The 16,478-nt window shown below is 37.4% G+C and overlaps 1 protein-coding gene across 5 annotated transcripts in view; it reads left to right on the forward strand.

The window, feature by feature from the left end:
* Window positions 1-8,248, forward strand: part of LOC109074543 (kinesin-like protein KIF26A) — a 92,239-nt gene extending 83,991 nt beyond the window's left edge. For 4 of the 5 annotated variants that reach the window (XM_042774404.1, XM_042774405.1, XM_042774406.1 and 1 more), the window contains 5 exons: window positions 9-3,336; window positions 3,855-4,045; window positions 6,047-6,067; window positions 6,341-6,491; window positions 6,617-8,248. In XM_042774404.1, the coding sequence (XP_042630338.1) occupies window positions 9-3,336; window positions 3,855-4,045; window positions 6,047-6,067; window positions 6,341-6,491; window positions 6,617-6,795 (3,870 nt within the window). In that variant the 3' untranslated portion in view covers window positions 6,796-8,248. The remainder of the gene's footprint in view (window positions 1-8; window positions 3,337-3,854; window positions 4,046-6,046; window positions 6,068-6,340; window positions 6,492-6,616) is intronic. The other variant, XM_019090564.2, reaches the window with a different exon arrangement.
* The last annotated feature ends 8,230 nt before the right edge of the window (window positions 8,249-16,478 follow it).

Below are 16,478 nucleotides of genomic sequence, written 5' to 3' on the forward strand. Positions count from 1 at the left end.
TTTGTCAATATGCCTCTAGTTCTTCTGGAGGGGAGAGTTCCTGTGATGAGGGAAGGATCCGCCGACCACCACATTTGCGGCCATTCCATCCTCGCACTGTGGCACTTGACCCAGATCTACCATCATTCCTCAGTGATCCTGACTATTCTTCAAGTAGTGAGCAATCATGTGACACTGTAATTTATGTTGGCCCTGGTGGTGCTGCCATCTCTGATCAAGAGCTCAGCGACAATGAAGGACCCCCAACCTTTGTTCCCATTATCCCTTCTCTTAACCGTAAGCAACGAGGGAAAGAAGGACCAGTTGATCATGATCACTTCAAATGTAACACCTTTGCTGAGCTTCAGGAGCGATTAGAATGTATTGATGGTAGTGAAGAACCTACAGACTTTGTTGGAGAATCTGGAGGAAATTCTGCAAGCCCTAAAATAGACTGTGATGCAAACAAGTTGAAAGAAGGCTCTGGTTGCATTTCAGTTTCTCCCAAAACTCCTATCAAAGCGCTCTTATCAACACAGGACAGCATATCCAAAAAGTCAATTTCTGTAGCCAGTAAACTGCCTGGCAGTCCAAAACACAAATCCAAATTAGAACATTCCAAGTTGCAAAGTGCCACATCAGACGAAATTCTCAGAGGCATATCTGAGAGTTTATGTAGGACAAGTGCAGATGGTGAAAAGGTGCAAATGTCAGACAGTGGAACACTCTTATGTACTCCAGGGAAACAAAGTAAAACAATAGTATCCCAAATTTTGGAGCCTGTAGTTAGGGAAAAGTTTTTTTTCAGTAAAAAGTTACCCAAGCCTGCTCCCCCACCACCACAACAAAAAGACTATGTCAGGGTCAGAAGTGAAAATGAAGAAAGGTCTGCCACGAGGATACCGCCAGTTGGGATGAGTCATCAAAAAAGAGATGATTCAAATGAGAACTCACTGCTAAAAGGCCATCACCTTAATCCCAGGACTTCTGGGGAAATGAGGTCCAGTCTTAGGGAAAGGTGCATGGAGAAGGACATACTGAGGACAACTGTAACCTTTAAACAGCCAGTAGAGCTAAATGGTGAGGATGAGCTTGTGTTCACTCTTGTGGAAGAGTTATCAATTGGCAACATTGTGGACAATGGAAGACCCTCCAGTATTGTGAGTTTCGATAGTGATTGCTCACTACATGCCCTTGCCTCAGGATCACGACCAGTAAGCATAATTAGTAGTATAAATGATGAATTTGATGCCTATACATGCAATGTTGGTACCTCAGAGACAAACATTAAAATGGTGGCACCATTACAGGAGAAAGCATGTACTTCACTTGGTAGCCATGGTTCTTCTATCACTTCATGGTTTAGCGAAGTAAGTGTCTGTACTCTGGAGAATGAAGATGACAAAACAGTAGATGTCTTTCTCCCTCAAGGTACTCATACTGTCCCAGACAGCAGTTTCTACCTTGATTCTCTTAGGATGTTCAAAAGCAGCCCTCAAAAGGAACTTAAGAACTCATTGAATGATAGTGGCTGTAGCTTTTCAGATTTGGACAACGACAGTGTTATTTCAGGCAAACTCTCTCTTGGCAAGTGCCCATCCTCTCCAGAGGCCCCACAACTGTCTGCCAAAAGTTTGCCAAAATTGGCAAAGGCAAATACCATTCATTTATCCGATCCCCAGTCTTTTCAAGATTCTCAAGTTGTCCAGTGTAGTCTTTCCAGGAAATTAAAAACTACCTCACCCACAGCCCAGAGTAGCAGTATCAGTGCAAACAGCTCTAGTCGCAACTGGAGACGTGAGACACCAAGGCAAGACTGCATACCAGATCCATGGCACCGAGTAGACAGCTCATTGGAGTTGTCTATAACCTCTAATTCAGGTTCTTCACCCAGACTGGCTAAAAATGGAATGAGTGGAATTCCTGCAAGAAAAGCAGGCACAAGCAGCAACAGTGTACCTCAAATGCCCAAAACACTAGGGTCAAACCCATCAGAAAGGGTGGTGGACGGATGTGAAAAATCCAGCAACAAAAAGAAAATGGAGTCCCTGAGCAAGATGCCACAGCTCAGACGAGGCGCAACAACACTTGGGACAGTTCCAGTCATACATACGTCCATTGATGTCAAGCTTGCTCAAGATATTGGTTCCTCAACAGGAAGTTTAAAGTTTTCCTCTTTAGGAAAAAGTGGAAAATCAAGCAAGCATGAGGAGAGTATGTCAAAACCTGGCAATGTATCACCACCTCCTCCTCCAGTACGCAAATCTAGTTTGGATCAAAAGAATCAAATCCCGTTTCCCTCAAGTGCCTTAAAGTCTGCTTATGAGGCTGGAAAGTCTTTTGTACCAAGGGCTACATGTTTAGAGGATGATATTGACCTTAGCTCTAGGGGTGATTCAAATAGTTTAAGAATATCTAACTTAAAATCAGAGCATAGTTTGATAAAAGCAACCTCTAGTATCAAAGCTAGAGGAACTAGAGGTGATACAGGACAGCTTTATGGGAGCCAGATATCTCTAGACAGATATGACAGTTTGTCATCTTTGGGGTCGAAACCTGCTCTTAGTCGAGAAAACAGTGGTGCTAGTCTCAACAGCAAATCAAGCAAGTGTGTCAATAGGTTTGGATCAGCTGTTGCCACCTCTTCCCCAATTGCTACCTCTCCAACCTCTTGTATAAACCCGGTAGCCACTGTAAAAAGTGGGATTGTCAAAGGCAGCCTTAACACAAGACAAATACCTGTTAATGCAAACAAAGCTCGTACATTATCTGCAAGCAACTCCAAAGCCCTGAGCTCATCCACTAAGTCTCTTGTGGCACCAGCAACAAGGAATGCCAACCTTCCACCTTCAGGAAAGACTGCATTACCTCGAGCAACAGTAGGAGGCAATAGTAAATCCACAAGAGGAACAATAATGGGTACCAAGCAAGCAATGCGGGCAGCAAACAGTCGCGTTAGTGAGTTGGCCTTGGCCAATCCTTCTGGGAAACATACAAAGGGCTCAGGTGATTCAGACAGTGGCAATGACAGTGGAGTGAACCTTAATGATGACAAGCATACCCCAATCCCCATTCTTCCATCTCCATATAGTAAGATCACAGCCCCCAGAAGACCTCAGCGCTACAGCAGTGGGCATGGAAGTGATAACAGTAGTGTCCTAAGTGGGGAGTTGCCTCCTGCCATGGGACGAACTGCACTCTTCTACCACAGTGGAGGGAGCAGTGGATATGAGAGCATGATCCGTGACAGTGAAGCTACTGGTAGTGCTTCTTCAGCCCATGACTCCATGAGTGAGAGTGGGATGTCCTCCTCTGGTCGCACAAGGAGCTCCAAAGCACCCAAGAAGAGGTTGAATGGTGAGTAGCGTCTCTTGTTGTCTATGAAGACCTGAAGTTTTTGTTAGTCATATTGCTATTGTAGTTTTGTACATTTGGCCCTTAAGCATGAATCATGTTGACACTGAAGCCCAGATGGAACACAGCTTTTTTTCTCTCTCGTTTTTTTTACTACTCTAGTCAAAAATGCTATGAAAAAGGTGATTTTTTTTACAGTTTTATTGTATACATAATATATGCAGACTTGAGATGATATAGCGCAGATAATGCTAATACTATGAATATGCACATCACATGCAATTTAGTCAAGGGGTTTTAATATGAATTCAGTCCACCATCCAGTCTACGTCCTCATACACATACAAAAAAACTAGCACAGCTTTAAATTTTCCTATTCTTCAATATATTATTGCTTGCTTGATGTTACTTTATCCATCCATCTTTTATTCTGTTTTGTATATCTTAATTGGTTTTGCAGTCTTTCAGTGTCCTAATTACTTTTGTTCCTCACATATTTCCTTTGTCTCTCCGTGGACTAGGCCTCCAGAGGCGGCGTCTCATCCCAGCTCCCTTACCGGACACCTCCTCTCTGGCGAAGTCTGGGACCACGGGCCAGTGGGTGGACCTTCCCCCTATGTCCGGGCCACTGAAAGAGCCTTTTGAGATCAAAGTGTATGAAATTGATGACGTGGAAAGGCTTCAGCGAAGAAGACAAGAAAAGATAGAAGAGGTTAAAATGGGTTGCCTGGGTGTTGTTTGGAAACTGAAATCCAGTTCAGTGCATAAATATTAACCTTAGGCTACGTTTACACGACAAACGATGTAGTCAAAAACGGAAAAGTTTTTCTCTTGCATTTGTTAAAAAGTTTCACGTATACACGACAACATTTTCAAAATGATTCACGTTTACACATATCCATGAAAACGGCCAAAAATGCTGTATTACATATGCTAGGCCAGTAGGTTGCCACTGTCACCTTGTTAGTAAACAGTACCTGTAGGGGAGTGACGATTATATGTTGTATATGATGCGTCTTTGCTGTTGGTTGTAATATTGGTGAAGTAAATCCACACTTTGGTGAAGAAGCATTAGCAAACTCTTGAGCAGCAACAACAGTACCATGTACTCCGCCATTGTTGTATGTGTTTGTTCGCGTTTGCCTTTAAAATTCTCATGTACTGCATGTCTACATACCTAACGTACTATGCGTGTGCATGTCACCATTTTCAAAGATTCCCATATTGGGTGTTTACATGGAAACAATGACGGAGGCGTTTTCAAAAACTTGCACTTTTAAACCCGTTTTCAAAAATATGCGTTTTCCCAAAACGCCATTGTCGTGTAAACAAACAGGCAAAACGCATAAAAAAGTTTCTAGTTTTTGGCTGAAAACATTGTCGTGTAAACGGCCCCTTAGTCCTTTCTCATAGGAATGTAAAAAATGTTGGATATGCTTATGCATCTTACATAGGAAAGTTACAATATATGATGAATAATACATAGATGAATAACTATGTATAACTATGTTTGCACAGTGCATAACTGAGATGTCAGAGAACAGTTTTGTCCATAACTAGCTTCACAAAGATTGCTTTGATCTAGGATGAATTATAGTTCAATATTATTAGTTCAGAAATATGCTCCATGTATCATATTCAAACTCTAGACACTGAATGAACATTTTGGCCCTTTACTTCTTATTAAAAAGTATTAAAATAATGCTTAGGGCCTTAACCTGCTAGTAAAAGGAGAGGGGAAAAATGGTTGTTTCTTTGGGAAAAACGGTTTACATTTGAAACACTGGAGTGATGAAAAGTTAAATATCTGGAATTAATTGGTTTTGTCAGAAGCAAGCAAGAAAGGGTGTTAAACTGCAGGAGTAAAATGATGCAGTTAAAAGAATGTTATCTTTTCTATCATTAAATCAGCAGGGTAATGTACTAACATACATCTAAGGAGATAATCTTTAGTTTGTCTGTCAGTGTTTTTGAGACCAACTGGTATTGCAATGGACAAGATTTACCTTGTAGCATGTACCTTCTATAGCATTAGTGAACAGGAGTGTTTATCCAGGCATAGGGGTATTATAATATTATTGGATAACAGGAGTGCATGTATGAAATTGATGACGTGGAAAGGCTTCAGCGAAGAAGACAAGAAAAGATAGAAGAGGTTAAAATGGGTGGCCTGGGTGTTGTTTGGAAACTGAAATCCAGTTCAGTGCATAAATATTAACCTTAGGCTACGTTTACACGACAAACGATGTAGTCAAAAACGGAAAAGTTTTTCTCTTGCATTTTTAAAAAGTTTCACGTATACACGACAACATTTTCAAAATGATTCACGTTTACACATATCCATGAAAACGGCCAAAAATGCTGTATTACATATGCTAGGCCAGTAGTTGCCACTGTCACCTTGTTAGTAAACAGTACCTGTAGGGAAGTGACGATTATATGTTGTATATGATGCGTCTTTGCTGTTGGTTGTAATATTGGTGAAGTAAATCCACACTTTGGTGAAGAAGCATTAGCAAACTCTTGAGCAGCAACAACAGTACCATGTACTCCGCCATTGTTGTATGTGTTTGTTCGCGTTTGCCTTTAAAATTCTCATGTACTGCATGTCTACATACCTAACGTACTATGCGTGTGCATGTGTGCAGGAGTGCATGTATATCCCCTCATCTTAGTATAGCTTCTGACATTCTTTTCGTCTTTGCTCCAACAGTCAGTTCAGGATGATGAGAAGGTATGTTGATTAACTGGCAAGGATGTAACTCGATTATATAAATGAATCAGACTGTAACGCAAGAATTCTTCCATTACAATGGCAGGAAAATATCAGTATTATTGTAATTCTGTAACCCATGCTTCCTTTGTGCAGAAAATGTCACAGTCAGGGAAATATTGAAGTAATTTTATTGAACCAACATTGTACCACATTTTTTTCTTCTAGTCAATCCAGATAAGCCTGTGATATGGGACTGTCATTTTAAACATTATGTCCATCTTCTGTCCACAGGGCCTGATGAATTTTAACACTAATTTGAAGGTTCTTGAGAAACGGCAGCAGAAAATCACAGATCTCATAGCCAAGCATAAGACTCTGAAAGAAGAGCTGGAGGACACGAAGTCTAGATTAATGATGGATCCCAGCAAGTGGATTGGAGAGTGTAAGTGTTATACCTTTACACTAAACTTGTGACTTGAAGTGCTTCTTGTAGATAAAGATGAAAATTAATGCTAAATACTTGCAGTCCATTTCTTTGTAATGACTCTGTTCTGGTTTGTTTTGCAGTCGAGGTGGATCAGGATTTGGATCAGGAGTCGCAAGAGTACTTAGAAACATTGGAGCAGGCTACGGCTGAACTGGAATACTACGTCAACCTATGCAAGTCCCGCGTCATGATGGTGACCTGCTTTGACATCCGAGTAGCATCTGACGTGCAGGAAGGATCGCAAGAGGTGGAGGTTTAAGAACAGAATGTGGTGATCGATGGACACTGACAAAGAGATGGAGGAAGACAGGACCCTGGATGTCTAAAAGGAAGGATAATGAAATGTAGTAGCTGGTCCGGAGATTCTGAGGAAACACAAATGGATCAAAGGATGATCTTTATAATAGGATGGAACACTGAATTCTGCATGATGTAGGAACTTATCTTGTGGAGAAGAGAAAACTGTTCTGGTTATATGCAGTGCCTCATAATAAACATGGAATAGACTTACTCAAATGGAAATCCAACAAGCTTTCATGCGTTTGACGCATTTCCTTACACAAGGAAAGAGAAGAATCATTCTCACTACCGAAGAGTTATTCAACCACACCACAAAGTGCCTTTTTCATATGACTGATTTGTACATTTGTTGTCAATCATTATTTTTTCTACTGGTGCTAGTGCTATGACCAGCATACCCAAGCCGTACCATATTTTTTGTTATTTTATTGCATTGTATAGTGTATTTATATGATCATACAGTGTGTGAAATATCATTTTGGGTGCAAAAGGAGAGCAATAAAGCTGACTTTCCATGCTTTGCTTTTGCCTCCTGAACTATCACCTCTGTCAGCATATTGTTATTAAACCTTTTGAGCCTTATGTTGTATTTGTAGTTTTCTGTCTGAGTGTTTTTTTCTACTTTTCAAATCAAGTATCTGTCTTTTTAAGGAACACAGTAACATTCAGCAATGGACAAAAACTTGACTTTTCCAAACCGGACTGAAAATGGATGCATATCCGACTTTAACATGTTTATTTCTCCGAGAGAATCGTATAGTTGATTTGAATTGGTACTATGTTTTCACAGCCATGAATGTATGTTAAAACATCTGAATGAACAACAGAAAAATCCCCAAGAATGTAAAATCTTAAGCATTGTTATTGGTTTTTATCACATAAATACATGCAAGTCAGTGTCATTTTTATGCTCACGATGGATGCGTGTTGCTTGAGAGGTGTGATCTATTAAAATGCAGATTGGCTTCTTGTTCTTGTTTACTTTAAATAGACATTTTGTCAAAGGGCATTCACCAGTGTAACCTGACATGTCTAGCTCAGTCTTTCTTTGTGGACACAGAGTGTATGCTGCAGCATTTAAAGAGCTGTGGGTGTAATTAAAGAGGTGTGAGGTGACATTTGTGTGGTACAGGAATGACTCTTTTCCATACCCATTCAGGCAACAGCATCTTAAAAGTAACCATAAAATATCTGATGAAATTTTAAACACTGTGGCCCGCTCAGTGGCATATTTGGTGCTGTTAATACACACTTTTTAAAGACTAAGGGAATATAGATTCTGTCATTAAAATCTTGACAGTCCATGTACCCAAACAATACGGTCCAGTCCACCATGCATTGCAGGTTTTATTAACTACACTGTGGATGAATATTCAAGCCTTAGTCCTATGCATCCATGCAATCATGGTCTTGAACACACAACCTCAGCAAATGCAACAGGAAGCATTTAGCACAAATGTCTGTCTCATAGGCTAGCCTTCACAGGATATACTGTAAAATGAGTATTTTCAGCGCTTAATGTGCTGTTTAATAACTGCTGTAAAAGACCACCTGCTTTTCTATGATGTTGAAGACGTCATCACAGAAATTTGCTGGTGAAAGCGATTCAGTGTTTTAACATGTAGATGCCAGACTTTCCTGTTATTTGTCTGTCAAAGGCTGTGAATGAACACTGACGTTAAGAAACTCAAAACCTTTTCTTGGATTTATTTACCTTTATAAACACTCTCAGGCCTTTTTCAAGATGCTGCATGAGATTTGTATTTTTTTTTTCTAGACTTTATTCTTCATCTTTGAATTTTGTAATGATTATGCTGACATTCACTATACTTTACGAACATGGATTTAACTGACACCAAACTGAAAGTTTATTATTATTATTATTTTTATGAAAGCTGACAATGTATGTTGCATCATGTTTCATATCAATTCATATTTTCTAAATTTTTTGGTTTTGTAAAGAATTTTCTGATCCTCTGTATAAATGTATTATATGGCAGCTTGGGATAACACTGTTTTTCTTGTGAATAAATATGTCCTTCTTATTTGTCTTGGTCTGTCCATTTATTTTCTACAGATATTTCATGAATATGTATTTCATTATTTAGATGTGTTTTTCATAAAAAAAGTGATTTTTTTTTGTTTGTTTTTAGTTTATTTTTCTGAAGAAAATTTCAAGAAACTCTTCAAAATTCTAGGGTGTTGTGGGTTAGCATTAGCATTAAAGAATTAGTTCACTTACAAATTAAAAATTTCCTGATAATTTACTCACCCCCATGTCATCCAATATGTTTACATCTTTCTTTCTTCAGTCGAAAAGAAATTAAGGTTTTTGATGAAAACGTTCCAGGATTATTCTCCTTTTGTGGACTTCAAAGGCTACCAAACAGTTGAAGGTCAAAATGACAATTTCAGTGCAGCTTCAAAGGTTTCTACACGATACCAGATGAGAAATAAGGGTCTTATCTAGTGAAATGATTGATAATTTTCTAAAAAGAAAGAAAGAAAGAAATTATATCCTTTAAAAACACTTCCGTCCACATCACATGTGACCTTTTCAAAGTGATTATGTATTACGTGAAGTCATGGATGCGCATCGCAGAGTAATGCAAATTTGTGTTTATAAAGGATATATATATATATTAGAAAGTGACAGTTCATTTCGCTAGATAAGTCTTTATCGTGTAGAACCCTTTGAAGCTGCACTGAAACTGTAAATTTGACCTTCAACCGTTTGGTAACCGTTGAAGTCCACTATAAGGAGAATAATCCTGGAATGTTTTCATCAAAAACCTTAATTTCTTTTCAACTGAAGAAAGAAAGACATAAACATCTTGGATGACATGGGGATGAGTAAATTATCAGGAAATTTTAATTTGAAAGTGAACTAATCCTTCAATAATGATAAAATCTGCAAACATCAGTAATATTAAAATGAAAATTATATATGATAATATTAGTTTAATTTAAAATATTGTTAAAAAGATTTGATTGCAGTCTTATTTGCTTAGCTATCAGGTTTGCATTCTCACCAGTAATTGGACAAAATATTGTGGCATTTTGCAAAACATCATGACTGTCACACTTTCTAAAAAAGCTAGTGCAGATTTTGGTTTCTGAATATGTTTAATTGTCATGTCAGCAGAACATCCCTCACTGTTTTGTTTGTAAATAAAGAACACTTGTGTTATTTTCCATGTTTACAAAAGAAATGCCTTTCAAATATGGTAAATGTCAAGGACAAACATATGGCTAAAAATGTGATCATAAACTAGTTTAGTTTATAATATATCTGCCAGAACTTGTTTAGTTCCATTTTTAACTACTGTGCCTTATTGAATCGTAAATATTTTGTTGTTGAGTATTAATTCACACAAAGTTGAAATTTATTCCAATGCCAAGCTGCTATTAAAACATAGTCGAATTCTAGTTTATAAATAAATAATTATAGTTTAGTTTATCCATCTTGGTAAACAGAGCAAGAGATATATAAAGAATGAAAGATATGTCAGCAATCCACAGGTGTTGGACAGAATTATAGAAGGGGATGAGCTGTGTCGGCAAACCAGCACCTCACAGATTCACACGAAAACGCATGCACATGCATTCAACATGGTCCAGTCACCTCATCATCCTATTGTGTTGCACCAGCTCTGATTTTCACACACGAATAGTCTGTTTGATTGGGCATACACACAAACGCACACACACACTTGAGCACACGTGCACAAACACACGCAAATGCAAAATGCACAGCTCACGTTTTGCAATTTATCAACCTAACAAAGATAACACCTTGGCTTTCTTCTACAAAGAGGTTGTGTATGGTTCAGGTATTTTTCAGTTCACACTGCACATCGAAAACACACAAGGCCATCATTTAAAATAAAATGCAGGTCTTTAACCAAGCTGCACAGCATGCTAATGCTAGCTGGTTACATTGTACATATGTTGACATTTCCCTGGCCCTATAATTCCCTCAGCCTTTCTGTCTTCATTCCACTGAAAGCAGCAATAATGATTTGGCTATTGTGTTGCAACAGCTGGTCACTGTATTGCTAATCAAATCTGTAGCCTTTAGCCTGGAGGACCCTGGGTGCTTTTTGACAGCAGGAAAGAGTGCCAAATCACTCCAATGACAATGATTAAAATGTACACACAATCTATTCTGGGATACTGTTTTGTATTTCTGTGTCATTTATTACTGGTATAATCACCATAACTGGGAGTGACAATAAGACTACATAGGTTCTGGGCATATTATCACATACTTTGATACTTTACAGCGTATGTGCTGTAATAGAGCAAACTTGTTTTAGACGTAAAATTGCTTTAGAAGGTTTAGAACGGTGGTTGGCAACAGGTGGGCCAAAACTGGCCCACCGGCAATAATATCAGGCCCACGCCCGCAGCCAGATTATTCTGATAGTGACTGGTTCTGAAATAGATCTGTTATGACAGCAACAGTTAACATCACTCTGTGCATGACGTAATAGCGTGCCTCCAGCACGCAAACAGTTAAAAAATAAAAATAAAAATGCTGTTTAGTAAGCGAGGATGCCAAGGAAGTGTAAAAGAAGGCTACATCAAATAATTACTACAATAAGTTAGGCTCCATTGTGCAACAAGCAAATTAAAATGATATACATTTATTATTCACAATATGGAAAGAGGAAATAAAACATAGTTCATTAAGAGCAGGACTCAAACATTAATGGGTTTGTTCAAGTTCTCTTTTATTTTTTGAGGTATTTTTATCACCATATCTCCATATGTGTGTTTTAGCAAGGCGGTGTTGCAATTTGCAAGTGAATGAAGATAGCCTTACTTGCCAGGTAACGTGTCACTACACTGCTTTATTAATTTATCCAGTGTAAAATGACTGTCCTACTACAGGATTTAACATAGAGTAACAGCTCACTACCAGTTACAAAAGACACTGTAACAGTCTGTCACAGGCATTTCTAGTTTAATTTTTTAGTTTCAATTAATTTCTCAAATTATCCTTTGACTATGTTTTGGCCCACCATCTAGTGGATATATATATATATATATATATATATATATATATATATATATATATATATATAATATATTATATATATATATATATATATATATTGGCTTGATGCAGACCCCTGGTTTAGAATATGGTGCACAAGTTGTATGGACTTGTTTTTAAGGTGTGTTTTTGAGAGCATCTAAAACCTTCAACCTTCAACCTCCCCCAGTTCCACCTGTCCAGATGCTATCCAGATGTTATCCTGTCTGACTTTGCAACTACATGCCAACTGAATCTCATTCATTTGCAACTACATGTCAACTAACTTTAATTAAGGTATTAGTAGATTATTAAGTTACAATTAGGGTTATGGTTAGTAGAATAAGTTGACATGTTCATGAAAAAAGTTACTTATAGTCAGTAGATTGTCTGGGGACAATGCAAATAAACTGTTAACTGTCAGTTAACAGTCTACTGATACTCTAATGACTGCTAGTTGAAAAGTGTCACGGTTCATGGGTCAGTGTGCTCATTTCTGTGTATGTGTGTGTATCCACTCATTGTGCTTTTCAGCGTTGCCTATTTACCGTGCACCTGACGAACTAATCAGAGCAGTCACAGGTGTAGCTCGTCTGCACTGCCTGTATCTGTCTGGCATTTCTGTGGACTGTTGTCAGATCATTGTTGCTCATGTCCTGTCTTGCTTTCTGTCAGTTCTCCTGATTTCTCCTGGTTGCTGTTTTCTCTCACTCCTGGATGGTTTGGACTGGTCAGATTTATTTCTCTGCCTGAGCTGGAGACTCTGCGCTTTCTATAGTCCTTCTGCTGTAGCCCCACGTTGGAGTTGTCTAATAAAGACCATCTTTATTCACTTGCAATTGGATCTTGTGTTTCTGTTTCATGACATACAGTAGCTGCAAAGTTACTTATAGTTAGTAGAATGTCTAAAGTGAAACTGTCAAAAATGATGTATCAAAATAAAGTGTTGCCTTAAAATATTGATTTATGTTAAATGTACAGCTCTGCAACATAGCATTTGTGAGCTGTTGGGAATGTAGGGATACAAAGTCTTAAAAATAACAGGCACTCATGAAAATAGAGAGATATACTGTAGAATAGATATATGCTAAAAAACTGTGCCTACAAACCTCCACAGGGGGCGTGCGCACACACAAACACACACACTCTCACAAACACATACTGTCATAGACGTACTGTACACACAAAGCTACCTTAGTGTGTATGGAAACAAAATATATATATATATATATAATATATATATATTTTATATATATATATATATATATATATATATCTTTTTTTTTATTATTTTTGTATGTGTATGTTTGTATACTCAAGATAGCATCATATTTGTCACATTCATGTTGTATTTCCTGACGAGTCCATTCATGCTCATGCATTATTAACTTATATAGCCAACTACTCTGGGGTGTGTGTGTGTGTCTAAGCTCTCGCTAAGGGATCTCAGTTTTTAGAAAGACCCACAGCTCCTGCACTCTACCCATCAGAAGTGGAGCCGTTACCACGGATACATTCTGAAGCTGCTGTAGGGAGATGTGCTACACTGCTGAGTCTATGGTTTCAAAGGGCCATTTTGACCCTGATGCTGAAATGAGAACCTGCAGAGGATAGAACGTGACAGCAATGTGATGAGGAGTAGGTTCAGAGAAAAGTCAGGAGAAACCTCAGCAGTCCAGAAGCAATCCAAAATATATTCATGTGAGTTTGAAGTCTGGAATAAATCAGGAATATACAAGGAAAATAACAACTGAATATTTCTCAAAAACAACAATTTCTTAACAAATCTTCCCAGAATATATATCTAGCTCAGTCATAAAACTCCTTTGCTTTCAAAATTTACATTAAATAGTATGGTTTAGAGTTTGCTGTAAATTGGTCCTACAGTGCGAATATCAAAATCAACTGCGGGTGACAGATCCTTTTCTTATTTAGCGCCCAAACTCTGGAATCACTGGAATCAATCTACCTAGTGTTGTTCGGGAGGCAGACACACTCTGTCAGTTTAAATCTAGATTAAAGACCCATCTCTTTAATCTGGTTTACACATACTGTAACACACTATCACATTTCTATAATTCAAATCCGTTGAAGGACTGTTAGGCTGCATTAATTAGGTCAACTGGAACCGGTAACACTTCCCATAACACCCGATGTACTCGCTACGTATCTATGCTAATATTAGTCTTTTTCATTCTTTTTACGAGGTCACTATAGCCATACAGATCCAGTCTGTATCCAGCTCAGATGGTCACTGTAGCCACCCAGATCCAGTCCATATCCAGTCCAGATGGTGGATCAGCACATAAAGACAACCTCTACAGCCCTGAATGTCAGCAGAGACCATGTCAACTAGATGCGCCCCAGAGAGAGATTTTTCTACTTAATGCACTTTAATTGTGCGGAAGTATTGCTGTCCAACTAAATATATACTGACATATATTTGATTGTGCCAAAGTGGAACAATTGCAAGTGTACTTCAGGTACACTTTCAAATATCTTGCTTTTAAAGACCAATATTATTCAAAGATCATACAATCCTTATCAATAGTGACATTAAAACACATTTTAGGCCTAATATTAAGAAATATGCTTTGTGAACAAGTAGTACACCAAATAAAGTTTAATTATATTTTTTATATCATTAAGTCTCAAGCGATATGTCAGTAAATATGTTAACAGATCTGAACTAAACTTGATATAAAATAAATGTATTTTAAATACATATATATTTTGTTTTGTTTTTACTAGGGTACTTTGCTCATAAATTGAAAACTACTTACATTCCACTAATGCAGCAGCAGCAGCAGCATATCTTACATGCTCACAGCAGCATGTCTGGTTGTCTACTAGCAGTAGCAAGTCCATTTTTGTTCAGTAGCAGCTTGCATAGCATATCTAGTTCAAAAGACCAAATATTTATCATTCATGATTGAAATATAAAGATGACAAAAAGTACATTTAAAAGCCTGAATATAACATTTTGGGTTACTGAAAAATGTAATGAATAATTATGTTATATTCTAGAATATTTTATAATAATAAAAAAATGTTTTAACCCAAAATTTTTATTAGACATAATCATTTACTTACCTTCCAAATAACATTGACTCTTGTCTCTTGTCACCACATGCAATTTTCTGAATGTTATTACAGAGTGATTCTTGTCTTTCGTAACCAAATAAATATTTTTGAATGTTTTTACAGTGGAATTACAGTGGATTTTTATAATTCACTAATAATTATAATTCTATTATAATTCTATTAGAATTAGACTTAATTCAAGTCAGCTCCTAACACAAATCTGTTTTATGACTTGTGTGTTGTGTGGTATCTAGTACACATTTAGTATGAACCACTTTTGTCTTTTATGGTAAATGAAACCAGAATGCTTAGAAAAAAGAATGTTTATGTAAGTTACAAAGTGTCGTCACCAAGCAGGAAACATTATTTAACATTATGCTCCCAGCAATACCGAGCACACAGACCAAGAGCAAGTGATTGTTAGATTTACTTCCTCTTGTCATTTCTAATGAGTAAAGTCTTCAGTACCTTAATGACACAGGGTCTCTCAGTTGGTCACTCCCATAAAAACTCACAGTTGATTTGTGAGGGAACTGAACCAATCCTTATACTGCTTAGGTAGATTAAGGAAAACATTATCATGCCCCCATAATTTATTTTGGTTTACACCTGACATGAGGTTCATGGTTTAATTTAGCCAGAGCAGTATTTACACTTCCATACTAAAAGTTCTCCTCCACACCTTGACTTTTTATGCTGCTTCATGTTTATTGGTTCAAGTAGATTGATAAGATTTGTCAGAATAAAGGATTCAAACGTTATTAAATTAAATTGCAATGTTCTACAACAAACTGTTTAATTTTATTTAATTTTATTTAATTTTATTTAATTTTATTTAATTTTATTTAATTTAATTTTATTTAATTTTATTTTATTTGTTGTACCTAAAAACATGCAAACAAAAATAAAAAAGTTTCTAAAATAAAATAAAATAAAATAAAATAAAATAAAATAAAATAAAATAAAACCCAAAGTCATGAATGTTCAGATTATTATTAATAATAACAATAATAATATGCAGACCTAGACTTTTTTTTTCAGCCTTTGATAATGTGGGATTTTTTGTGCCACCCATTGTCTCTGCAAGTTGGAAAATTAAAACAGAATTTATGATTGCCCTCCAGTCAAGGGGTACAGGAGCCGAGCATTGTTAGAGGAGCAGCAAGAGTAGGGATTTACTGCTTTGCAATCAGGCAGAGTTCACATTCTAAAGCAGGGGCCTGCTCTTTTAAGAAGAGCAATAAACTCAGCCAAATGCTGCCACTTACTCTAAGTAATTAGAACAAGCTGGTTCAGAAAGAGACCTTAAACTACCTGAGTGTGTGGGTTAGATTTAGTGCTCGCACATGTCTCGCCCTGCCCAGGGTTGCTTCAGGGGTGCTGTAACTATTGACAGACCCTAACTAACACACATATCACTATCCAGCGGGTCAGTTCTACCCACTGCTTTAAGATGAGCCTTCCCATGGGACTATGAATTTTAGTGCTGTCTTATGCTGGAAGACTGGAGGCTATGA

Source organism: Cyprinus carpio, chromosome A17 (genome assembly GCF_018340385.1).
Source record: "Cyprinus carpio isolate SPL01 chromosome A17, ASM1834038v1, whole genome shotgun sequence".
Classification (NCBI taxonomy): domain Eukaryota; kingdom Metazoa; phylum Chordata; class Actinopteri; order Cypriniformes; family Cyprinidae; genus Cyprinus; species Cyprinus carpio.